The sequence below is a fragment of the Vigna angularis genome, chromosome 10 (genome assembly GCF_016808095.1).
Source record: "Vigna angularis cultivar LongXiaoDou No.4 chromosome 10, ASM1680809v1, whole genome shotgun sequence".
In the NCBI taxonomy this organism is placed as follows: domain Eukaryota; kingdom Viridiplantae; phylum Streptophyta; class Magnoliopsida; order Fabales; family Fabaceae; genus Vigna; species Vigna angularis.
In genome coordinates, this window is record NC_068979.1 from 13,345,099 (window position 1) to 13,372,783 (window position 27,685).

Sequence of the window (27,685 nt, forward strand, 5' to 3'; positions counted from 1 at the left end):
AAAACTAACCTGTTAAGCTTAATAAGGTGTAATATTGTTAAATTGCATCTGAATTTGCTTCTAGAAGTTTTGATGGTACATCATTATGAGAAAATTTATTTCTTTACTGTCATTTTTTAAATTTTAAGATAACATAATTAGTTTTCTAATTATATTTTTGTTTTCATCTTTATTATGCATTGAAAAAATTTAGAAAGAAAATTTTTAAAAGATAAAATAAAGAACTTATTTAAAATATGTTAAAAATAAAAAGGTAAATACTTTCTTTCATTTGATCGAAAAAACTTTAATCAACTACTACGTAGGAATACTTGTAAAGGCTTGGAAAAATCAAATAACACATAGAAGTGTAGTATCATTTAATTTGGGTCAAAAGCAGATTAAGCAATAATTACTTAGACATGCGAGACATACAATTGAACATAATAATAGTCAAATTATATGCCCTTTGTTACTGTTGGCGTCCACAAAGAATCAACTTTCCTTTTTTGGTTTCGCTTTTCAGGGATAGCAGATCATAAAATTTTTGCAAGGAATCTTATGCATTATTTGAAGTGTGAAATTTGTGCAGCTTCCACGAGTCCTACAAATACTTATGAGAATTCTATGGGTGTTTCATGAACTACCAAATGAAACTGTTTTTTCAATGTAAGAAAAGAAAATTAAATATATTTTTATCCTGAATTTTGATGCTAAATAAAATTTGTTTATATTTGAAACTAATACATTTTTGTCTTTAAAAAAACAAATAAATATAATTTTTTTAATCTAATTATACATATTAAATGTATTTCATACTAATATTTAAATTGTTTATCTCGTTTAACACATTTTTACTTCAATATAAATAAAAAATAACAAAGACAAAACGAGTTTGAAACTAATACACTTTTGTCTTTAAAAATACAAATAAATATAATTTTTTTAATCTAATTATACGTATTAAATGTATTTCATACTAATATTTGAATTGTTTATCACATTTAACACATTTTTACTTCAATATAAATAAAAAATAACAAAGACAAAACGAGTCAAACTTGATGGACCGATCCATCAACCCTCAAGAAAAAAGTAGGTTAAGTTAAGATATTAAACTTGTGAACTCGTATTAATTCTGCTTGTCTGTTGACATTGGGTTATAGGATAAGTTAGTCATGAAGTGACCCATAATTCGTTTTTCATTTTGCATAGGATTAGTCCATATGCCCTGTATTATTTTGCTAGAAAAATTAGAGGTAGCCTATTTAATCATTTTTCAAAGGCTTAATACGATTGTTGGTCCCAATTTTTGTCAGTTTTGTTTGAAATGGTCCTAACTTTTTTAAAATGTTCAATGTAGTCATAAAGATCGTAATATGTGTTCAATTTAGTCCTTTTTGCAAATGTCGTTTAAATCGTTAACGATCAAATGTCCACTTGTGCAATCAATGAATGACATGCCATTTAACTACTAACGTGAACAGTTTAAGGCGTAGTGAGGTGGATGTGGCCAATGAGGCCTTACCACGTGTCAGCTCCTTCCCCACCCAAAATTAGGGTTTTAGATTGGGGAACGGATCTCATGCGCCTCTTCTCTCTTCTTCCTTGCGGCGCAAATTAGGGATGTGAAGAAGCTTGGTGGTGTTTGGGTTGGTGAGATGGTGGAGAGGTTGATCACGGTGACCCTTTCGGCTGCACATGGTGTCGCAACATGGTTGAGATTGAATGGAGAAGATGTGCGATGATTGGAGGCGCGATGTTGATGCTTCTCGTGTGGTCGCAATTCTGTGTGCAAGTTTTGAACTAGTTTTACGAAGGAGATTGCGACTCTGCAATTTTAGGGTTTGCATGGTGGTGGCGGCAATAAGCTCTTGCGGTATTGATGGCGGCGGCGACTTGAGGCAGTGGTGGCAAGGTAGGAGTTGCTTGTGCTACAAAGAAGAAGTGGCTTGTCGTTGTTGCTGCTGGGTCGTGTTTCATGGTTCCTTTCGTGTAGGTGCGTGTTGAGGGGGTGAGGTAGTGTCGCGGCGGCGCTCACAATGAAGGGAGAGTCGTGGCGCATATGGGCTTCATGGTGATGGGTCGGGTTTGATGGTGGTGAGGTGTTGTCCACGTCAGTAGTTAAATGACATGTCATTCACTGATTGCACAACTGGACATTTGGTCGTTAACGATATAAACGACGTTTGCAAAAAGGACTAAATTGAACACAAATTACGATCTTTAGGACTACATTGAACATTTTAAAAAAATTAGGACCATTTCGAACAAAGCTAACAAAAATTGGTACCAATAGTGATATTAAGCTTTTCTCAAATAGTTCTTTCTTTCTCTCACACAAAACTCAAACGCAAAAACTTACACTACAAAGCTCGATTTTCAATTAAGAGCTTCTCCCTGCACCTCACCGATATCAGACTGTACCTCCAACTTTCATGAATTTTCCATCTTTGCCCTTGTCAGAATTTGCAAAAAGAATCTTTGACTGACTTGAGATTTTGTTCCCTCTTTAATACACCCCTTCCCAATGAAACCCTACACCACCCTTACACTTCCTCTCTTTCTCATTTGCCTTCATTTTCGTTTGTCGCATTTCATTCTCAGTTCACTTTCGCGCTCTCCTTTCTCGCATTTGTCCCTCCATTCTCGCACTTCACCCTCACGTTCTCCCTCGCGACAAAGCCTTCTTCATTGGGGTAGTTATTCTCCTTCAGTGCTTCGTCATGGTCGATCCAATGGTGCTGAGGGTCTTCCCTAGTGTGCACTGATGCTTCTTCGTCCTGTTTTTTTAGTCTTCATTTGGCTTCACGTCCAGGTTGGTGGTTCTTTCGTAACCTCAACGCATGCTTTTAGATTGTATGATGGGTTGAATGTATGAAAATGTATGAAATTGATGGTATGATTTTGTGCTTGGATGTATGATTATGTGGTAGAAGGGTTGAACCTATGATTCTGTACTTGGATTTGCAAAGATGAATTTGAGAGGTCTTAACTGCATTTGAGGTGCACTTAAGGTCTTGTCAGCGTTCGAACGACGGTAGAGAACTTGCCTCAATTCGAAATGTGGTGAGTATCAACTGATGTTCAAATGTCAATTCACACTCATTATATTTTAATTTGTGGTTTTATTATGTTTAATTATATTTTAATTTGATTTGTTTTACATTTTTAATTTGTATTTATGATCTTTTTATTTATTATTTATTTTTTAATTAAATACATTTTTATATTTATTTTTGCATATTAGAAGAATTTTATGATCTTTGTATTTATTATTTTTATGTTATATTTTATGGTTAAATATTATTTATGGTTTTTTTATACTGTTCTATTTAATTCTTAATATTTTTTAATTTGTAATATTTTTTATATTTGATATTTAATTTAATATTATTTATAATGTAATTATTTTTTTGTTATTTTTAACATTTTTATTATTATTTTATTTTATTTTTAATTTGTAAGGTTTTATTATATTTTTATTTATTTAAATATTACTTATTATTTAAATAAATTTCTTATTTTGAAATTTTTTTATTTGTTTGGTATTTTATTTTTAATTTTTAATTTTTATTGATATTTTATATTTATTTATATATTAATTATTATGTTATTATTTTTTGTTTATTTCAAAATTTATATTTGATTGTTATTTTTTTAATCTGTAATTATTTATTGATATATTTTATTTATTTCAATCTGAATTATTATTTAATTATTTGTTGTAGTTTTTGACGTTTTGAATCATTTGTTAATTTATTTTTAATTTGTTGTGTTTTTTTATAATTTATAATTCTTTATATATTATTTATTATGTAATTACTTTTGTTTAACTTTATTTTTGTATTTGTTCTGAATTTGGTTTGAATTTGTAATGTATTTGAAATTTTTTATTTATTTAAATAAAAATTATTATATATATATATATATATATATATATATATATATTTTTGAATTTTTAATTTGTTTCTTAATTTTTTTTTAAAATTTTAATGTTTTTCTTATAATTTGTAATTATTTAAGCATTATTTATTAAGTAATTTTTGTTGTATTTTTTTTGTATTTCTTTGATAGTTTATTATTAATCTATAATTTTATTATTATTTATATTTTGTTTAAATATTTATTATTATGTAATTATTTGTTGTTTTTGTTATTTGTTTGTTATTATATTTTTAATATAATTTATTTTGCATTTAATTGGTTAATAGACCTAGAATTAGAGGTGCATCATCTTTTCGTGGTGAGGCTTCATCTTCTTCACATGATGAAAGGAGATAGTCTACAAAATTTGTTCGTAGAAGTCACGTCGAAGAAAATTGTGTAGACATCATTCATGAGCATGAGCATGATGAGCACAACGAGTATATACAGTGGGGGTATCTTGAGGATGACTATGTTGAGCAGGAGGATGTTCAGCAGCAGGATGTTGGTAAGGAAGAAGATGAAGATGGTGGATTCCCAGGAGGTCTACAAGACACCTCCTTGCTTACCCATTATACCGAGCACCTTGCATTTGCCATATGATAAGGTCGGGTTAGTCATCAACCTAAATGTTAATTCTTCCTTAATTGGTTATTTATTTTTGTTATATGATTTTGTGTTGTTATGTAGGATCGAAGGGATGTCAAGGTGATCACCCATGGGAAAAAACTAAAACATTTTGGAATGTACCATGAGGCTATTGGGCCTTATATCTCCATGTCAGGGTTGAGTTCTTTAGTGAACCTATCATACGAGTATGTCAATCATGGATTGATCGTTGCCCTTGCAGAGAGGTGGCACCTGAAGACAAATACTTTCCACCTCCCGGTAGGTGATATGAGCGTCACATTAGATGACATCCATAATCTGCTCCACCTACCCATCATGGGTCAATTTTGTGAGGTCGAGGAGTTAGACTATGAGGAGGCTCGATCTCATATTATGGAGCTGCTTGGCGTGGACCGCGCCAAAGCTACAACTGAGATGAAACAGACATGCAGTCTAAAAATTAGGTTGGGCTGGCTCCATGAGGTCTACCAAGAGTGCATTGAGCAGAAGCTTTGAGAGTATGCTAATTGTGCCTACTTGTTGCATCTGCTTGGATGCACAATTCTTTGAGAGTCAAAAGAATATTTAAGGACTGTACTTGACTCTTAGTCATGTCAACAAGAATTGACAATTCAGCAGCATTTAACCTCCCCGCAAAAGAATGACCAACCAAAGTCTCTGCTAATTCATTGTGTTGATAGTCACATATAACCTTTAACACCCAACTCTGTCCTTTAAGTTTACCCCTCAACCTAAACGACCCCTCAACCTAAACGAACACTCACATTTTCTTGTGCCAAATACACTAGGTTGAACATCTGGCTTATACTTCCTATACTTTTCACTCCTTTTACAACCTAACAAAACAAATGTCTTTCTTCTTGCTTCACCAGTTGTTGTGTCAAACCTTATAATCATGACAACAAATCCAAGGTCAAATGCAATGTTTCAAACCCATTCAATTAAATCGTCGCATGAGGAAAATATTTGATTAGTGAAAAACTTATATGTATAATCACCCTCAACCACTTCATTTAGGAAAGAAAAAAATTCAGACAGAAAACCAGAATTTATTTGAAAATCGAGAAATAAATAGTTATTCATCTTATAATATAAATTACAACCTATAAGAAACAAAATTATCACTACACATTTCTCAATCAAATAATAACCATAATACAAATTTTAAATTAAATAATACATAAAAAAACAACATTACATATTAAAAAACATATTATAAATTAAATAAAAAATTAAAAACATTAACACATATTCAAAATTTAGTAATAAATAAAAACAAAATAACATATTAAAGATTATATAATAAATAAAAAAAATACAAATATTATAAATTAAATAAAAAATTATAAACATTAATAAATAAATTCAAAATTAAATAAAAACCACAAAACTTAAAATCAATTATATTACACTTAAAAAAATAACATATTCTAAAATAAATTAAATGCTAAAAACATTATTACATATATAAATAACAAATAACATAATATTTTAAAATTTAAATAATAATTACAAAATATAAACATATTAAAAATAAAATGAAAAGTTAAAAAGATCAAAACAGAAAAAAAAAACATAAACTAATAAAACAAAATTACAAAAAAATATTACAAACTAAATACTAAATAAAATAGGTTATTAATAATTAAATACAACCAAAACTCGTATAAAAATAAACTAATAAATACAAAATTAACTAATAAATAACTACTTAAAACTAAATAACAAATACATATATTAACAAATAAAAAGTTAAAAATTTTAAATTAACTAATATAAATCAACTAAAAATCGGGCGTTCAAAATGCGGTTAAGGGTTCGTCGGCGTTCGAATGCCGGTTAAGGTTGTGCCGTACTTTGAATTGTGGCGAGCTTTAATCGGCGTTCGAATGTCGACGTTCCCTTAACTGCATTTCGAATGCCAATTAAGAGTGTTTACGTGCTCAACTTCTAACCTTAAATGTGGACTTTACCACCTTTCTCCTCGATGAACCACACCACACAACACGACCACCACCAACGTCCGAACCACTGCCGGTAATATCCCAAAATATAGCATAATACTATATAAAATAGTTATTACACCAAAGATATGATAAAACAGTTAATGAACATAATATAAAGAAAAGTTTTATAGTCATCCCAAAATATACTATAAAATTTAAACTTTATATACAACCATCCTACACCAAAAATATTTACAAATACGGCTCAGAAAACATCTATTCTGTAGCATCACCTCCCTCCAGAGCATGCTCCAGGGACACCTCATCTCCCTCTGCTCACACCCACAGGGTGATCATTGCAAAGAAAGAAAACCAAAAAATATACAACACAAACACATATAGAAGGGTAAGCTAGAAGAAACAACAATGATATATGAACACAATTAAAATTTCAAGTAGATCACACAACCATATCCAAACAAGTTAACTCTATATTAAATCAACAATTGACTAGACCATCCGGATTAGTATGAATATGTAGTTATGGCAGTTCGTGAACTTGTTGTGGTGAAACAGCTGGCCCACCCAAGCTACCACACAAGGTTAGTTCGTTATCACTCACCTTAGGCCAAGGAAAAACCCCTAAGCTAGGACCTCCTACTATTCTCACGACATGCCTCACCCTTCTCTACTTGAGAATAGGTGACCATTAGAATGTCAGGATGAACTCCAAGACTGAGCTTCCCATATTCATACTTACAAACTTGACAATCACCACTGAGAAATTCTCCTTGAAATTCTCTTCCACACCATTTGAAATCATAAATCTTACTATCACACTTATATAATTCTCATACATGATCATACATTATCTATAAATAAATCAATTTCATTTCTACAACCCATAAAGAACAAAGAAGAGAAGAATGCATGACATCTTGGGACATTCGCTCAGCGCACACTCTCGCGAAGCGACCACTAACTTTACTTGCACAACGACCCAGCTCGTTGTAAGAATCCAGTAACAGTGAGCCAACCTCCAGAAACACTCGGACAACGACACAACTCACTGTGTGAATTAAACTACTAGTAGTATCAGACCTCAACCCCTTGCATAACGTCCTAATTCGCTATGCGACAGTCTAGACAGTGGCCCAGACTCCCCATATACTCGCTATGCACCTTATCTCGCTATTCGAATTAATTTAGCAGTGACCACAGACCACCTTTAGTTGCTCAACTAAATGATTCGTTGTGCAAATCGTCAAACAGAGAGAAAACCTCTCAAACCATTCGCACAACGCACCAATTCGTTGTGCGAATGCCCCTGACAGAGAGCATCTCGCCAAGGCAACTCGCTGTGCAAATCTATTCGCTCCGCGAGTCTGCATAATCCGCATAACGAAAATCTGCAGAATTATGCAACTTAGACCCCAATTACCAATTCTATCTATTTTTCCCAACTTCTAACACTCATAGATTATGTTATATACCTAATTGGACGTGACTAAGTGATTCTAAACCTTCCCAACTTCAATCTAAAGTGTTTATGGATCAATTCCTACTCTAGAAGATCAAAATTTTCAACTTAGGGACCCAAATCACAATCTACCACTTTGAACATGTTTTTGACCATTTTGATGACTCAAACAAGTCACATTTGTCTTATCCAAACTATCTCAAAAGACCAATTGAGCCCTCAACTCCAATTTCTCATTTTCACTACTTGACTTCCTCTAAATTTGCTTAAAACAAGATAACTCACTTAAATCTTTATCTAATCACTCTCATAACCGATTACTCACATCTAGTATGATCAATTACAGATTACATATCATTCAATTCAGTTCATAATCACCATTTCACAATGTCACAATCAAACAGTCAAATTTACATGCAACTCAATCCACCCAAAAACCTAAAGTTAATTAAATCAACACCACCACACAGAATTCATCACACTTGCATGTCAACTACTAATTAAAGCAAATAATCTAGTTTCCCTTACCTCTGATCAACAACACAGCTCACAGAAAACCCAATAGAAGCTTGCATATCAAGGAAACTCTACAAAAACCTACAACTCACCAATTGATGATAGGAAACAAACCTTAGAACCTAAATTGAACTAAGAATTAAGAAAGAGAGACCAAAATCTCATGCAAAGACAGATTTCTTTGCATGTTACAGATTCAAGAAAAACCTAGAAAAAGGAACGAATCTTACTGACTCAAAATGAGAAATTGATCGGTAGAGATTGTTGCCCTTGACGCAAGGATTGTCTAGGCACTCCCTGATCGTTGAACAGATAACACTATAGTGAGAAATGGTAAAGAGAAATAAGAGAATTCAAGGAGAATAGAGTTCTAGAGAGATAGAAGTGATTTAGATAATGAACCGGGCTTTAAAAATTTCTATTTATATTATAAGATTATTTTTAAATAAAAATGTTTGTCTCATTATTTTAATACACCTATCCACTCTAATACCCTATTTTCTAGGTTTTTATACTGTCAATATAAGGACCACCACTAGAACATTATACCACCATGGCCACAACTTCAGCAGCCAAGTTCACACAAACAAAGAACAACAACAATGAATGAACAAGAATAAATTATCAACGACAAGTTTTATAGAAACAACATTGGTCGTTGGAATTAAACCAACTTTATTAAACCATCATTAAACCATGAGTTTAATAAATTAAGGGGAAAAAATCCAATGAAAGGTGCAGATGATATTGGTGAAGTGGAGGAGAAAGACTCTTTTCAACTTCATGGTCCATTCAACAGTCAAATCCGTTACACTACATGACATAATCATTTATAGAAACATCCATCAACTAAGGTGTAGCTCGCACTGATTTTTCTTCTTCTTTTTATATGAATGAAACCCAACAGATGGCACAGCAATTATTCCCATTGTCTGTATTCATGTTTCAAAAACTGATGCAATGAAGTAATCCAGTCAATGGTTCAAGCGGGGATCTTAAATACTATATAACAAAAGTATAATAATGAATAAAATAAATGCAGGTAAAGTGCATTTTTCCAATTTGGATGCATAGTTAAAATAGGCTAAGTTAAATATTGCATCATTGCTAATTTTTTATTGTAATCTAAAGGTGCTGTCAATATTTTTAAATACATATGTAATGACAAATTTACTTTTAAATTAATAAATAGCAGACAAATACATTAAAACTCTAGATTGTAAGCTCAACACCTATGCAGGTTATTCCATTAGTTATTTCAAAACTTACCTTGCTTCTTGTAGATCGTGTTGCTTTATCAATAAAAGACAATAAGCAAAAAGAACACATGTCTTCCCTCTGACTCCTACAAAAGAATCCATTACTCCATAAACTGGCCCGAACAAAGTGCCTACCGTTCAAATCAAGTGCCTCAGTCAAGGACAATTAAGTTTTTAAAGTTTAACTAAAATAAAAAAAACAATTTTTTAAGTTTTAAAGTTTATCTAGAATTAAAAATAAGTGACGGATCTGACCCATTAGCCCATTAACCCATCACAAGATAAGACAAAATTGTATTTTCTAGCCCGTGTTGAATAGATGGACTAGTTAGTCCCAACCGTTTTTCAACAAATCATGCAAAAACAAATTAGACATCTAATCGAAAAACACGTTTGACACATAAAAAATTCTTAACATAATTAAATAAAAAAGATTATATCTATTCATTTAAAAATTAAAATGTATCCATCTTTTTAACAAAGACAAATTTCAATTGTATCAAACTTGAGAAACTAAAACATATTTAACTCCTTAAAAAATCTCTACATTGCAAAAAGAAGCATGACAAGGCAAGGACAAAAGTTTATTTATTAAAGCTATTGAATTGATCCTTATACTATAGTTACTATGCAAGAAATTTATAAGTTTTAGTCTGTATGTATACATGTTTACCAAAGATGTTGCCCCCGTATGTCGCTAACACCAAATAAGACCTTCTATTTGTTTGTATAAAACTGCTATAGTATTGTCACTAACATCAGATAAGACTTTCAACTTAAAACTGCTATAAAAAAATATTGGAAAAGACTACCCTCTAGTTTTCTTATATAAGAACGAAACTATAGGAAAAATGCAATGGGCACCAAATGTGAAAGGTTTATAAGAAAAAGGGTCCAAAGTAAGGAATCATAGAATACAAGATGCCAGGATGGAGGAGGTCTACGGTTCCAATATAATGAATTGAACTTAGTCTCATGATACATGGTTTGCAGACCCCTTAAAGTACCCTTAAAAATGGGAGTGAAAAAACTCAGAGCCTAGATTTATAAAAGTTTCTTAAGTTTTCACCCTCATTTTAGAGGAATAATAAACTCGATCTTGGTGAAAAATATTGTGAATGCAAAAGTTCATCCATCATAGTTCTTTTACACATAAGGTGTATTTTCAGCTCTTAGAATCCCATACCATGCCAAAGACTAGTAAATGAATATCCAAAATTTATGACTCTTCTGGTTGAGCATCAGAACTTTGGTCTTCATCTTCAATTCCAGCATCTTTAATTTGGTCTTCCTCTTTTCCACCTCCAGCTTCCTTATCCTTCTTTTCACTGAATGTTAGGCGAAGGGGTCGTCCCATTAACTCCTGCAAAGGACAGGCAAAAAGCAAATTATTTTTCTGCAGCAGTAATCATGCGAAAATGCAGTAATTTTGCCCATTTGATAAATACAGTTGAAGTTAATGACTTTAGAAACTCGGCCATGATAGTACTATGGACATAACCTGGATGTAAGGATCCAAAGATGGAACTATGGAGAAAGCTAAATAAAGCAACAAACAAATTAGTGATCTCATTCAGATAGAAACACCCAGATGCTCCTTCAAATTCAAGCACCTTCAAAGCTTTTATTTAATCTCTAGATCTTATAAACAGCATGAAAATTTTAACTTAATTAGTTACTAGTCCACACATATGTGTGCATTTTGTTTATTTTGTTTAAGATATCCAGTTTACTACAACTTCCAAAACGAGTTGTTATACATTGTCTCACTCAGTCATCTTATTCCCACTTCAATGTTTGTATTAATAAGCAGTTCTACATGCAAGTTTAAAACCAGTGACACCACTCTAGAATGGCACCTTATTTTCCAAAGTTGCTTTCACACTTCATATTGCTTGGTTTAAAACAAAAACGCCATGAGGAATCACAACCTAAATCCAACATTAGGGAACTATCATAATACTCTCTGCTCATTGTAAAACATTGCCACAGAATATGCTAGTAGATGCAACCGTAGCCAATTACTATAACCGATTTGGGCAACAACCCACTGTCCGGAATCAGACAAAAAAGGCAAATCATAAATCAGATAGTAAAGAAAGTTCGCAGGCAGCATCGTATGTCATTAAGATACAATTCGATTTTCATTAATTTCCGCCAAACTCAATCTTTGAGTAGCCAAAAACAACTATATGCTAGACATCCAAATAGTCTCCTTTAAGTAGTTTGTGGGTTTGTATCCGAGAAACCTATAGGATAGTTTTCTTAAACTTTAACATAAAACATGCACACCTAAAATGCTATGCAACATAATTTTGATTAAAATTATTTTCTACAAGCATAGGTATTCAAAGCCATACATACAATTTGCAAAAGATGAACACAAATAATTTATTTCATACACTAAATTGCAGAGCAAGTAGCCAATAGTAAGACAATAATTACCTTCCCGTCTACAGCAGAAATGGCAGCCTCTGCATCCTCCTTAGTAAGAAAAGAAACAAATCCGTACCCAGCTGATCGTTTAGAAGGGCTGTCAAAGACAACCCTGGCTGAAACTGGTGTTTTGAAATTTTCAGTGAAGATTTGCCTGAGATGGGTAGATCTTGCTTTCCATGTAAGGTTGGATACATAAAGTACATGTCGTGTCTCTCTAGGATTGCGACGACCTGAAGGAGGTGGTGGAGAAGGAGAAGGAGAAGGAGAAGGAGAAGGAGAAGGAGAAGGAGGAGGTTTATTCAATTGCTTTGCAAACTCTACCCTTATTATCCGTCCTGATAATTCCTGAATCACACATTCAAGTCGACAAAAGTGTTACCATAATGAAGTTGAATGCAATATTCAATGCAGTATTCTATATTCGCTTTTCATTTAGTTAAAATATGTACGACCCCTAAAGTTTACCTTCTTAGGATGTTTGAAGTACTTTGCCAGAGGTAAAACACACAGAATTTATTAGGAGATCCTACTATGTGCCACACTGCAAAATCCTTTTTATGTAAAGACGCCAAATTTTGTTCAATAAACTGTATGGCCATAAAAAAACATTTAATTACATCACAATTTCGTAATGCCACCGAAAGGTATGGAAAAGTAGTAGTTCTCATCATACTAATCAACAGCATTTAGAAATAACACGAAGAGTCCCAATTTCCAACAATAAGATAATCTTTTGCATGTCACGTTCAGTTAGACCTCAAATAACTGAACTTCAAAGTCTCTTGTAATGTGAGTATCAGAACATGCAACAAACAAATGTGGAAAATATGAGGTGGAGGTGGCTTAACAGGATTGAAAATAAAAGGAACTAGGAACTGCTGGTGTAAAAAGCGAGTAGTTAAGCATCTCATCTACATTTTATGGTACCTTATAAACTCTATGTTATCGAAATGATTCGAATCCCTGGTTTTCTGTACAAAAGAATTCTTTCATTCATTGCATATTATTGTCTAAATTAAGAAAATTCATTATTTTGGAGTCACCATTTGAGAGGATAATTATCTTAGCAATTCACCCGAAAACAGACAAATATTAAGACAGTGGAAGCAACTGCAACGAACACCCAATTTAGAAAAACACTATATCAATATGCATTGTGTGAATTGAACAAAATCGCAGTAACTTACATATGTATCAAATTTATCAAGGGCAGCCTGAGCCTCTTCCCCGGAATCCATAGTAACGAAGGCATATCCCATGTGCCTCCCTTTTTTGTTCCTTATTATCTACTACAATAAAAACCCATTTCTCCAAATTACACAATGATACATAAAAGCAAGCCAACATTACTCTACTAATAGAGAATATTCCAATACATAATCAAAAGGAAATATCAATACTGTATCATTATGCATACAAAATAAGCTTATAATACTACAAACATGACTATTGGGAATGTCCGAAAAGACCCATATAAAGGATTACAGCATAGTCCAAATGTGCAATCTGCAAATAAGTAAGTTCTTTCATTTACAACTACTCAACTAATCTCTGGGGTTTAGGGATATATCTAACAAGGATTGTTTATGTCAAGGTAATTGAACCCGTACCCGTACAAATACGAAACAGCAAAAGTCAAAATTAAAACACCATACCCAGTTCCCATTTTAACATTTCAAAATCATAACGGAAAAGCAAGTGCAAGAGGGAGAGTTATATGACAACCTCGACGTCAGTTACAGGTCCGCATTGGGCAAAAAGGTTCTTGATGTCGGCCGGCGACAGAGTCCAAGGCAAGTTAGCTACGTAGAGCTTGGTGAGATTGTCCGTTGGTTGGGTTGAGTCAGGTGTTTTCTCTGTTGTGGGTAGCTCTTGCAGAGCAGAGCATAGCTGGAAGCAGAGTCTTGCAGATTTGAAAGAGGCCTTGGAAGAGAAGAAAAGGGAAGTGGAAGTATGAAGTTTAATGGAGTGAGGTGGTTTTGCAGACGAACGATAATTATCCGAAAATCGTTGAGGTGCGAACAAGGTGAGGGCAGATTCTAAAGTAGCCATTTTCAAAGTTGGGTATAAACACAACACAGCGCAGTGTGGATAAAGAGATAAAGGAGCAGCCTTTCTGATTTTCTTTTTATTTTAGCTTTTACTTGAGATATTTCCGACCAATATGATATTGGAGTGGGCGAGTAATTCTTGCTGAGATGTAGAAAATTATCCATATGAGTTTTGTATTTTTTAATAAAATTGTCTCTCTCTGTTTGTGAAATTCTTTACAACAAGAAATAGCTAATTATTATATGGATGTTTGATATATGATTTAATTTACTATTTTAATTTAGTTAGTGAAAATACATGCACATATAATAACTTAAAATGAGAAAATAATAAAATAATTATTTTAATTTATAAAATAATTAAATTTAAATTATTAGTTATTTAAAAAATAAAAATAAAAATATAATTATTTTAATTTAAATCAATAGTTTCTTAAAAGGTAATTGAAAACAAAATTTATACGCAAAGAAAAAAGAATCATTTCTCTCTCTCTCTATATATATATAGATAATACCAAATTGTTAAATCCAAATCAAATTTAACTTAAATTCTATATAAGATTTTATTTTAGTTTTTATTGTCTTCTTAAAAAATATTAAAAAACAAAAGTATATTTTTTTAGGGTTAAATATGTTTTTAGTCCTTAAACTATTGGCCGTTTCTGGTTTTCGTCCCTCTTTCAAAGTAAGGTACGATTTGGTCCTCAATCTTTAAAAAACGTTCGTTTTAGTCCTCAAAATTTTGTTTTTAGTCCTCGTTTTAGTCCTCAAAACGTTCGTTTTTTCGACTAAAACGAACGTTTTTTAAAGATTGAGGACCAAATCGTATCTTACTTTGAAAGAGGGACGAAAACCAGAAACGGCCAATAGTTTAGGGACTAAAAACATATTTAACCCATTTTTTTATATTTAAAATATGTTTTAAAAGAAATCAAATATTAAAAATTTAAAATGATCGTTTTTATTTTTCTTATATATTTTCATGATTTATAACTCCTAGTTTGTTTTAATAGTTCTACAAAATAGTCGTATATTATTGTTGGACACAATTTATAAGTAATAGCAAAAATTTGTTAGTAAATTATTTGTATCATTTGTCAATAAAGTGATTATTGGTAAACTTTACTTATAAATTCTAGTCGTCAGTAACATACATTATTAAAATACGAGATTGGGTATTTTTCTTTCTATTCTTTTTCCTTTGTTTTCTCTTTTTTCTTCATCTTCTTTCTCCTCTCTTTCTAGCAAGGTCAATATCACTATTGCGCCACCACCAACACATTATCATTATCCTCCTCCTCTTTCTATTTCTTTTCATCTTCCTCTTTCTTTAACTCTAGTTATAATACCGTGTAAAATTATAATAACAAGGAAAAATAAATAAATGAGGTGATATAAATTATTTTAGAAAGATTTATTTACAAACTTGGTATAAGATATAGTGGTTTATTATTACTTTTATTTAAAAGATTTTTTTTTAACATATAGAAACACAAATGCGTGAAAAGATATAATGATATTTTGTAGTTATTGGAAATATCACAAAAAATCTCTTAAGTGTAAATGAGGTTCTAAAACCGAGAGTGAGACATATAAATATTCATATTAAACGAATGAGTGAATCTTATGCTTGATGAGAAAGAACATGACATAGGAATAAGCTTTGAAGGTTTACGTACTAAATCCAGTTAAAGGAAGCTAACATTTTTTTATTTGCTTATATGTGTTTCAAAGTTAAGAACAATAATACTTTGCAGTTTGATGGAAAATTTTGATTCATAGTTCAAGGTTAAAAAAATGAAATTTTATGAAATTCCATGGGTATGTGGGTTTAAAAGCTGGATTTTGTGAAAGTGAGAGTGTTTTGTTATTTGTGAATCTATGTTTGTGATTGGTTCCACCATAATCGAGGAAGTTGCCTTGTGAGGACGATGTGTTCCATTGATGACAAATTTATGAACACCGAAAAACGACGCCACAAACTTGTTTAACCCTCGGCAAGTGTGACCGAATCGTATCAAGTAATAAAACTAGGTAAGACCAAGTATCGTTTTCCCAAAGGACTCACGGCCTAGTTAGCTATATGATTTGTTGATTATTTAAGACTTGTAAACAATTGATTTTAGGTTTTTAATGCAAAAGACAGTAATTAAACATGTATGCATGAATTTGATCAATGGAAAAGAGGAATACAAACACTTTAATGAATTAGATGGATAAGTATGTTGTTGGGGTAATCAATTTCATCTTATCCACTCTCATATACTTTAGGAATTCATCATTCTTTTCATCAATTGCTAATGTCACTTTCTAAATCACCTTGCAAGAAGGCTTATCCTTAATTACGAGTTCATACAATTCCTAGCATTCCTAATAATTAATTCTGAAGTGCAGAAGCTTAACGGCATCCAACCCTCATATTCCTATGCCTAGGCAATATGCTATTGGGAGAAATTCCCCGGATCTAGATTTCCCCGTACGTTCCCATATCGACAAAATCAATAATCATGGCATTGAATGAGTTAAACAATGCAAGCTTTAAGCAAAGAGGAAAAACCCTAACTAATGATGAAAGAAAGCATGTATCTTAAAATAAGATGTTAAAACACAAATTCCATATATGAGAGTTTCAGAAGACTACATTGATTCCCCAACAACAATACAAGGTTTAGTTCACCATATTCATGGTGAATCTAGATGAACAATAATGAAAGAATGAAAGATAGAACCCTAGAACGAGGAGAATGTAGCCTAAGCATCCAAGATCTTCCTCCAAGGGGTGGAAAAATGTGTGTTTGCTTCGTCTCAGCCAAATATACAAACCCTAGGAACACCTAAAGCTTATATACTATTCGTAAAATTATAGAAAAGTGGGCCTAAGCCCAAAAGAGTGCCGCTCAGCGGTAAACTACTGCTCAGCGGTAAGTGCGTGAGTTGATTCTTCCCCTCAACAGCATTTTCACCCCTCAGCGGATCCAACGTGAGTTCCTGAGTGCCGCTCAGCGGTAAACTGCCATTGAGCGGTAGTTGCGACTTCTCCTTTTGCACTTTTTTTATGTCTTTTCTGATTCCATCTCTATCCTTCTTCACTTCTTTCACCAAATTCACCTTAAAACCTGCATAAAACACTGAAATCAAGCATAAACCTGTCCAACTCTCTTATTTCTAAAAATATGAACAAAAGCATGATTCCAAGCTAGTTTCTAAGTGTTAAAGGTTGCTTTTAGTATCAATTTTAAGCATGAAAATAACAGTTTTTCAACTGTTATCATCCATCATAATTAGGAGGTTTCCTTATGGATGAGGAGGTTGTTCTTTGAGGGGCTTTTGTTCTATCATAGCCAAAGAAGTTGTCAATTGGGATTATTGTTTCACTTTTGGTCCAAAGGATGTTCTTTAAGGACGTTTTTGTGCATATTTGTGTGAAAATGATTTTTTTTATTTTATTTCTTTGTTTTATTGATTTTTTTAAAGGAAATGATTATTGGAAAAAGTTTCATTTATTTTAAAAATGACCTTGAACTTTAATGAAACTGTGAGGTTTATCTTTTTTAAGAAAATATTTTGGTCATAGTATGTTAGCTTACCCTTCCATTTTTGTTTGTGTTTTTCTTTTACTTTTATTACTAAGATTGTGTAATTTAATATTATATTACAAAAACTAGGAAATGATCCATGTGAAGATGCACAATAATGAAAAATGAGAGTTAGGAAAGATCATGGAATAATAGGAAATTCTTAGATTTTTAATTTCACTATTAATTTTACCTAACTTATTAATAAAGAAGAACCTATGATTGCCTTTTCGAGAAATTTCCAAACGAACAATTTCAACGAAATCTTTCAATTTCTTATTTTACTATGTTCAACTCTATGTATTCCTCTATCCGTAGAGTACATTGAATGTACAGAAATGGCTATAACAGAGTTTCTCTTATTCATATTAACAACTACTCTAGGAGGAATGTTTTTATGCAGCGCTAACGATTTAATAACTATCTTTGTAGCTCTAGAATGTTTCAGTTTATGTTCCTATCACCAACTGCCCATCCTACCTCCTCTATGTTCTTGACAGCCCGTCTTTGTCTCAGTAGAGTCTTTCAATGGCATGTTTTGGTCCTCTTTCCCATTACTTAGAAAAAGTTAGACATTGTTTATTTTTATTTATTAGCTTTAATTAAGTGGTGACATTTTTCAAAAGTTCCTATTAAAGGTTTTTCATGTAGTTATAAAACTTAGAAAGGTTAAAAATTAAGGTGTTACATTAGCAACCACCGTTGTTCCTCTATGTCACCGTTGTTCCTCAAGTCACCGACACGCCTTCGTGTCAACGCATAGTTATCACTACATCACCATTGAGTCATCGATAACTTACCATAGAGCCTCCACATCCTCCTTTTCCTCCACCACCTTTTTCTACTTCTCCATCTTTTCTTCTTCTCTTTTTCTTCTCAACCATCTCTCCTTAGTATTTATGGAAAAATACTATCGACAATTGTAATGATAAGTTACCATAAAAAATATCCGTTAATAACACAAATTGTAAATTATTGACAAACCTGACCAACGAATTTTTCACTGGTAATTGTAATGATAAGTTATTGATGAAAATATTTGTTGATAAAAAAAATTGTAATTTATTGACGGATCTTTTAAACATATTTTACCAATAAATTTGTTATTGTTGAATATAGTAAAAACTATATATGAGATTAATCTCCCTTTTGATGAATATACACATATGATCCTCTATTTATAATAGAAGAAATATAGGTTAAGTCCAAAATAAAAATAAAAAATAATTTTAAACTAACTAAAGATAAAAGATAAATATAAAATAAAGATAATATATCTAACAGTTATCGACGATAATATCTTTTTTAAATAATCAAACTTATCACCTTTATATATATTTATAGATAACAATCTACTATTTTTATCTCTTTTCCTATCCAACCCAAGTCCCAATAATAATAATAATAATAATAATAATAATAATAATAATAATAATAATAATAATAATAATTATTATTATTATTATTATTATTATTATTATTATTATTATTATCATCGTATTATTATTATTATAGTTTATTTTAAATTATTTTTATGATTAAGGGTAAAATAGTAATAATATAATTTTATACATTCAAACATTTTTTAATCTATCATACACATAGCATCATACACAAACTTTTATCTCAAATATCTTCAAATTACACAATTTTTCCTTTAATCCAAAAAACTCATCCACTTCATTTTTTTTCAAATCCATCTTTAAATCCAAACACACCCTAATGTTTTGTTTGCTTGGTGGTAATTTACTGTTTAGGAGAATTCGAGTAGACAGATTCACGGTTAAACTCATGTTCGCTTTCAAGTATTTGGAAGTGACGTAAAACGATGATTTACAAGATCGATCATTTATTGCATCTTCATTGATCTATTGTGATTTGAAGAAATTTAGGCTAAAATGTCATTTTTGCCCTTATACAATTTGATTTGATTTGTGAGAATTGAAAACTACAATAACATCACCACGTGCTGTAATCGATTCCACCAAAAGAGAGAATTGATTTCATTATCTATAATTTTCAATAGGCAATGATGAAGTAAATGGAATAGATTCCACTAAAGTGTATTCGATTCCAAGAGCCACAAAACTCATTTCACGAGTGTAACCAATTCACTAGTACAAAATCTGTATTTTAAATCGCCCATTATTATGCTTTGATTTTTCGAAAACCGAAACGTATTAAAACGTGTGGCAAAACTGTAGTTTTTGAGACACTATATGCCTCGATTACGAGACAACCGATGTCTATGGAAATATACTACCTCGATTACTCTTAAGACCGAGGCGAAAAACAATACAGACCCACTATATTGCCTCGGTTCTTGAGAACCGAGTCAGAAAGTTAAACTGACAACTACAAAATCCTTCACCCACTCAAAGTTGGCGTACTTGATCACAACCCCTTTCAAAACCCTAACCACTCCCTCAAGTCCAATCTTGCGCCCAGATCCAACGCTGTTCTTCCATGCCAGATCCAACGCCGTTCTTCCACGGTCATCCGCCACCTCAAGATCTACGCCCAAATCTAGCAACACCTTCGCAACACCGGGCCGCACGTACCCCACCGCCATGTGCAGCGCAGTGATAATAGTTGAAAAACTGTTATTTTCATGCTTAAAATTGACACAAAAAGCAACCTTTACACTTAGAAACTAGCTTGAAATCATGCTTTTATCCATATTTTCAGAAATAAGAGAGCTGGACAGGTTTATGCTTGATTTCAGTGTTTTTGTGCAAGTTTTAAGGTGAATTTAGTGAAAGAAGTGAAGAAGGAGAGAGATGGAATCAGAAAAGTCAACCAAAAACCAGAAAAGTCAACCAGTCAACCAGAAAAGTCAACTAGTCAACCAAAAAGTCAACCAGTCAACCAGAATACGAAAAAAGTCAACCAGACGAGTTTTGGGCCAGTTTTATGCGATTTTATGATCTGTTTGGGTCTGGACCCGTTTTCTATTATTTTTATGTCCTATTTAAAGACCTAGATGTCTTAGGGTTGGTATCTTTGGCAGAAACAAAGCAAACACTCTCTCTTCCACCCCTTTGAAGGAGGATCTTGGATGCTCAGGCTACCTCTTCACCCTTCTAGGGTTTTATCTTTCATTATTGTTCATCTAAGGTTCACCATGAATATGGTGAACTAAACCTTGTATGTTTGTTGGGGAATCAATGTAATCTTTTGAAGCTCTCATATATGGAATTTGTGCTTGCATCTTAATCTAAGACTTATGGTTTCTTTCATCATTAGTTAGGGTTTTTCCTCTTTGCTTAATGCTTGCTTTGTTTAACTCATTCAATGCATGATTATTGATTTTGTCGATACGGGAACGTACGGGGAAGTCTAGATCCGGGGAATCTCTCCCAATATTATATTGGTTGTCGTTAAGCTCCTGCACTTGATGAACTAATTATTAGGAATGCTAGGAATTGTATGAACTCGTAATTAGGGAGAAGCCTTCTTGAAAGGTACTTTAGAGAGTGGCATTAACAATGATGATTTGAATGTTGAATTCCTAAAATATATGAGAGTGGATAAGATGAAATTGAACCCCAACAACATATTCATATATATTTCATTGAAAGTGCTTGTCTTTTGCTTTTGCCATTGATCAACCTCATGCATACATGTTTATTTTCGACTTTTGCATATTAAAATCCAATTATTTCGTTCTTAAGTCTTAGCTAATCAACAAATCACATAACTAAACTAGGCCGTGAGTCCTTTGGGAGAACGATACTTGGTCTTACCGAGTTTATTACTTGAAACGATTCGGTCATACTTGCCGATTGTTCAACAAGTTTGTGACATCACATTTTGGTGTTCATAAATTTGTCCATCAAGTTTTTGGCGCCGTTGCCAGGGACTCGTGGTTTAACTGGTTAATTTGTGTGATTATTGATTATCTTTGACTTTAATTTTGAATTTCTGTTTTTATTTTCTGTTTTTATTTTTTCGGTTTTTATTTTATCTTATTTGATTTTATTTGATTTTATTTTATTTGATTAGATTAGATTTTATTTTATTTGTTTTGATTTGATTAGATTTTATTTTATTTTATTTTATTTTATTTGATTAGATTAGATTTTATTTTATTTTATTTTCTTTTATTTGATTAGATTAGATTTTATTTTATTTTATTTGATTTGATTAGATTAGATTTTATTTTATTTTATTTTATCTTATTTGATTAGATTAGATTATATTTTATTTTATTTTATATTATTTTATCTTATCCTCTGAATCTTTTATCTTCTGAATCTATATCTTCTCCTATATCTTTTTGTGCTAACAAATCTTTTCTAGGGTTTTGTTTTCTTGTGCATGCAGGAAGCAATTAGAACAAGGAGCAAGAAAACAACAGAACCTCTGCTTGAAGGTCTAGACGACAGTAGACGGAGGAGAAGAATCCGAACATCTAGAGAACTTTTCCCTTCTCCAGAAACTCTCTTACAATCATCACCACAAGGTTCTGTTCAGAGCACAGAAAATATGGAGAACAACAATGTTAGAAGAACTCTTGCTGACTACACCAATATAGCTGGACCTCAGCACTTTAACAGTATAGCTACACCTAGAGTCAATGCAGCTAATATGGAGGTCAAACCAACACTGATTCAACTGGTGAAAAGCAACCAATTTAATGGGTTATCTCATGAAAGCCCATATAAGCACCTCACTACCTTCAATGAGATTTGCAACACAGTCAAGATTAATGGGGTGCTAGACGAAGCTATCAAACTTAGCTTGTTTCCTTTCTCATTGGGAGGCAATGCTAAGCTTTGGTTGAATTCTTTCCCAGAAGAAAGTTTCACAGAGTGGGAAGCAGTGGTCACAAAATTCTTAAACAAGTACTTCCCACAATCTAAGGTGACAAAACGCAAGCAAGAGATTTCTTCATTTAAGTAGGGCATGGAAGAATCACTGGGGCATGCATGGGACAGGTATAAAAGTTTGTTACGTAAAACTCCCACGCATGGTTTTGAAGATCAGGAAGTAGTCTTAACTTTCCTTGGAGGACTTGGTTCACAAACCAAGATGATGTTGGATGCCTCAGCAGGAGGCAATATTAAATGGAAAACTCCAAAGGAAGCAACAGAGATTATAGAAAACATGGCTACTAGTGATAATGAGCTACACAGTGAGAGAGGAGCTCCTATGCAAAAAGGAGTCCTCCAATTACAAACACATGATGCCCTGCTAGCTCAAAACAAAATTCTCACTCAATAGCTGGAGACTCTGACCAAAACTCTAGCTCAATTACCCAAAGAGTTGAAAACTGCTGCACAGGTACAATCCCAGTTGTGCGAATTGTGTGGAGGCGACCATATCAATGGTCAATGTGCCTTTCCAGTCGAAGTCGTAGAGGATGTAAACTACATGACCAATCAGTATCGTCAAGGGAGCTACAATCAGGGGTGGAAACCACACCCAAGTATTGGTCAAGGGCAAACTGGGCAAGCTGGTCAATATAATAAGCAGCAGCAGCAACCCACCTTATGGCAACACTTATCTATGCTTAATGAAAGGTCCATGAGGATGGAGGAAACTCTCAACAATTTCATACAGAAAATTGAGTCTACCCAAAAGAGCACTGAAGCTGCTATCAAAAATTTGGAGACTCAGATGGGGCAGATCACCAAACAGGTGGAAGAAAGGCCACATAGAAATTTTGGGGCTAATACTGAGGTTAACCCCAGAGAAGAGTGTGAAGTGCTAGTGAGTGTAAATGTTGAAAAAGTTGAGTTGGAAAAAGAAGAGAGAAAAGAGAGAGAAGAGAAAATTTGTGTAAAGATTGAGAAAGTGAGTAGAAAAAGAAAAGAAAAAAAGAAAGTGAGAGAAAAGAAAAAGAGGACGAGAGAAAAAAAGAAAGAATCATATGAAAAACCTCTTCCTCATCCAAAGAAGTATCATAGGAAGAAGGAATTTGAGCGCTTTATGGAAATCTTCAAGAAATTGGAGATTAAAGTTCCTATGATTGAGACACTGCAACAGGTTCCCGGTTTGATCAAATTTCTGAAGAAGTTCAATAGAAAGAAGAAAAAGAAGATGGAACATGAGCTTTATTGGGTCAAGCTAATGACGTTAAAAGAGCGCTTGCTGGGAGGCAACCCAGTGATTTAAAAACTTTTGATTTTGATTTTGGTTTTGTAACTTTTAATCTGTGGACATTATTTTTTTAAATATTTGTTGGATATAGCATCTACTGAAGGATGCTAGGTGGTTAAGTATCTATTGAAGGATACTCAGTTTGTAACACCTACTGATGGGTATTGGTAAGAAAATTTTGCACCTACTGATGGGTGTTGGTAAGTTTGTTACACCTACTGATGGGTGTTGGTGGATTTTGGGTCAGGCTCGTGACGTTAAACAAGCGCTACCTGGGAGGCAACCCAGTTGATTGAATGTTTCTGTTTGTTTCATTTTAGTTGCATAATAGGGTTTGCATAAGTATTATGAACATTGAATTGCAGGGAACTAGTGAGGGGCATGTCTAGGAGGCACGTAGGTTAAGAAAAGAAGGAGAAGGGCACATCACGAAAGTGCCGCTGAGCGGCAACTTACCGTTGAGCGGCAACTTACCGCTGAGCGGTACTCTCGCAGATTGGGCTTTGGTTGCCCCTTAGCGGGACCCAAGCCCATTAGGGTATTTTTATACCCTAAGCTGCACATAAGCTTCTATTTTCAGGCTCTTCTCTGCACACACACTCCTACATACCTTTTCCAAGGTTCTCCACATCTTTTCCCTCTTCCCTCTTGAGAAAATCTCCCTTCCACTCACGTTCTCACTAGTTTTCCATCTAAGTTTGGGGTTGGGAGAGAGCATCATTGAAGGGGTTGATTTCTTCATTGTGGTTTACTAATGCTTAACAATGTATCTTTTGGTTTTGTGAATTAAGTTTGATGCAGGGATGGCCTCCTCATCATGCTAAAAGAATCAAGACTATAAGATCCAAGAAGAAGGAGAGGAAGAAGATACAGATGACAGCTCAGATTGATGAGGAGCTGAGATAGCATTTACTGATGAATGCTATCATGAACTTATGCTTTTGTTGGTTTAAGTGTTCTAAACTTATTTATTTTTGTTTTAGATTAGGTTTGATGTACTCTATTGGACACCTGGTTTGTTATGATGGTTTGCTATTAACTGTGATTGTGTGATAAGTAATGCTTGATGATGATTAGTGATTGATTGATGTTGAGATAGATGTGCACATAAAATGCTTATACAGGTGATTCACAAGCTTTGTGAACAAATGCAGGATATCATGATTGTGATTGTGAAATTAAGCAGGATGTGTATGTCAAATGTGAATGAGCTTATATGTGAGGTTTTGAGCTCCAGAGTTTTTGGTATGATTGAATGCTATTACTTTGAAAGCATGAATGACTTTGCCCAGGTTTTCTATGATTGAATCAATTGCTTGTTTTGCATCATGTGATCAAGGCCGTTTGTTGGAACCCTTTTTATTGGCCAAATTCATAAAGTTAGCCCACTAAAAGAGAACACTTTGTGTTCTATCCTTTGAACCCTTAGCCTTGAACATACACTGAAAACCCTTGATTGAAAATCTTTACCTTGAGTTAAGTAGAAGATCTTGTGTGGTATTGTTAAATGTTCAAGTTTGGGGTTGTTGGGAAAACATGAAAAAGGAAAAGCATTGAGCTAAGAGCTAAAAAAGTAAGAATATGCAAAGAAAAAGAAAAAAGAAAAGGAAAAAAAAAAAGAAGCAAAGCTCAATGCAAATGCAAAGGCAAGTTGGGAAGAATAAGAATAATTGTGTTGTTATGACTCTCTTAACTCAAGGATTTTGTGATCCAGAAAAACCAATTTTCTTGTTAGCCAAGCCACATTATAAGCCATTGAAAAGTCCTTGTGATGATGCATGCTTGTGAATGTTTTTGATTGTGGTAAAATGAAAGGCAAAGTTGATTCATGTAACATTGTGATAGTGGAGTGAATGAGTGAAACACTTTACCTCTTATACACTTGTGTGTTGAGTGAAACACTTTACCTAGTGAGGAAATATTCCATAAGCACATGAACATCCATGCTTAATTGATTGATCATTCATGAAAAAGCATTTGTTGGAATTTAAATGACTTTGTGAACACTAAAGCATGTGCACATCTTGATTGAACTCTTGGTCATAAGTTTGAGTGAAGTTGTTACTTATCTTGAAAAAGAAGATTTTTGAATGAGTGAACCATCATATGAATTGGTTGAAGATTGAGTTACATCTTGTTTGCTTGAGGACAAGCAAAGTTCTAAGTTTGGGGTTGTGATAACAGTTGAAAAACTGTTATTTTCATGCTTAAAATTGACACAAAAAGCAACCTTTACACTTAGAAACTAGCTTGAAATCATGCTTTTATCCATATTTTCAGAAATAAGAGAGCTGGACAGGTTTATGCTTGATTTCAGTGTTTTTGTGCAAGTTTTAAGGTGAATTTAGTGAAAGAAGTGAAGAAGGAGAGAGATGGAATCAGAAAAGTCAACCAAAAACCAGAAAAGTCAACCAGTCAACCAGAAAAGTCAACCAGTCAACCAAAAAGTCAACCAGTCAACCAGAATACGAAAAAAGTCAACCAGACGAGTTTTGGGCCAGTTTTATGCGATTTTATGATCTGTTTGGGCCTGGACCCGTTTTCTATTATTTTTATGTCCTATTTAAAGACCTAGATGTCTTAGGGTTGGTATCTTTGGCAAAAACAAAGCAAACACTCTCTCTTCCACCCCTTTGAAGGAGGATCTTGGATGCTCAGGCTACCTCTTCACCCTTCTAGGGTTTTATCTTTCATTATTGTTCATCTAAGGTCATTCAATGCATGATTATTGATTTTGTCGATACGGGAACATACAAGGAAGTCTAGATCCGGGGAATCTCTCCCAATATTATATTGGTTGTCGTTAAGCTCCTGCACTTGATGAACTAATTATTAGGAATGCTAGGAATTGTATGAACTCGTAATTAGGGAGAAGCCTTCTTGAAAGGTACTTTAGAGAGTGGCATTAACAATGATGATTTGAATGTTGAATTCCTAAAATATATGAGAGTGGATGATGAGTTAATATTTTCTCAATTTCACTTAGTTTACTGTACCAAATTTAATCAGGGAATTGTACTAAAATGTCCGGTATTATTCCGTTTTTGTTAATTATGCGTAATTTGGTCAGAAATTCTTATCTTAATTAATTTGAATTATCTGAGCTTATTATTTTAATTAATGATTGCAGGAAAATTTTGAGTTACATTCTTGGACATTTGGAAGAGCATTCTTTTGTAGACGATGCTAATTAATTGGGAGAAGCTAGTTCCATTGATTTACTTCCGTGTGTTGAAGTGGAAAAAAATGAAAATGTTTGGCTCATGAAGGAAGTTTCGGTTTGTTGTTTTTGGATGCAAAGTAGTCCACGACATTGTGCTTACCATAGCTGGAATACCACACTTACGTGCCACTCTTTTATTCCTTTTGCCTAAAGTGATTACAAAGAAATACATTCTGAAAAGAAGCAAAAACACACGGCCCCAAGACAGCCCTATTGACAATTCATTTTGTCAAGTTCATTTTGTCAAGTTCATTTTGTCAAGCACATCAACACATGCCACATAAGTCACGACCCACATAATAGAAAAGAGGTGCAGATTTTAATTCTCGGTGCTTTCCATTCTACACATAAACTTTTGTCTTTTCAATTGGAGAAGACAAGCAACTCTCGGTGTGTGCTTATTGGAGAGGTCCCTCATGGCTTTGCTATGTAACATTAGTTATTAAATTGGGAGCCATCACTTGGATGAAAGCCAATGGTCCATTCACTTTGTCTAAGATCTGCATATTTCTATCTCCATGCCTTTCTACTACACACACAAAACATCACGTATGC

General features: G+C 33.2%; 1 protein-coding gene across 1 annotated transcript; it reads right to left on the bottom strand.

Annotated features, from left to right (window-relative positions):
• Positions 1–10,667: 10,667 nt before the first annotated feature.
• On the bottom strand, positions 10,668–14,295 carry LOC108319194 (RNA-binding protein CP31B, chloroplastic). The gene is made up of 4 exons (XM_017550235.1): positions 13,902–14,295; positions 13,364–13,462; positions 12,183–12,521; positions 10,668–11,100 (listed from the first exon to the last, which is right to left on the bottom strand). Exons 1-4 carry the CDS (start codon positions 14,226–14,228, stop codon positions 10,957–10,959), a joined length of 909 nt encoding a protein of 302 aa, XP_017405724.1. The 5' UTR covers positions 14,229–14,295; the 3' UTR covers positions 10,668–10,956.
• Between the last annotated feature and the right edge of the window lie 13,390 nt (positions 14,296–27,685).

Coding starts and splice junctions, on each gene's coding strand:
- LOC108319194 (XM_017550235.1), bottom strand. CDS start 14,228: ATGGCTACTTTAGAATCTGCCCTCACCTTGTTCGCACCTCAACGATTT. Junction 13,463..13,901: donor GACCTGTAACTGACGTCGAG/GTTGTCATATAA, acceptor TTATTGTAGTAG/ATAATAAGGAACAAAAAAGG. Junction 11,101..12,182: donor TTTCTGCTGTAGACGGGAAG/GTAATTATTGTC, acceptor TGTCCTTTGCAG/GAGTTAATGGGACGACCCCT.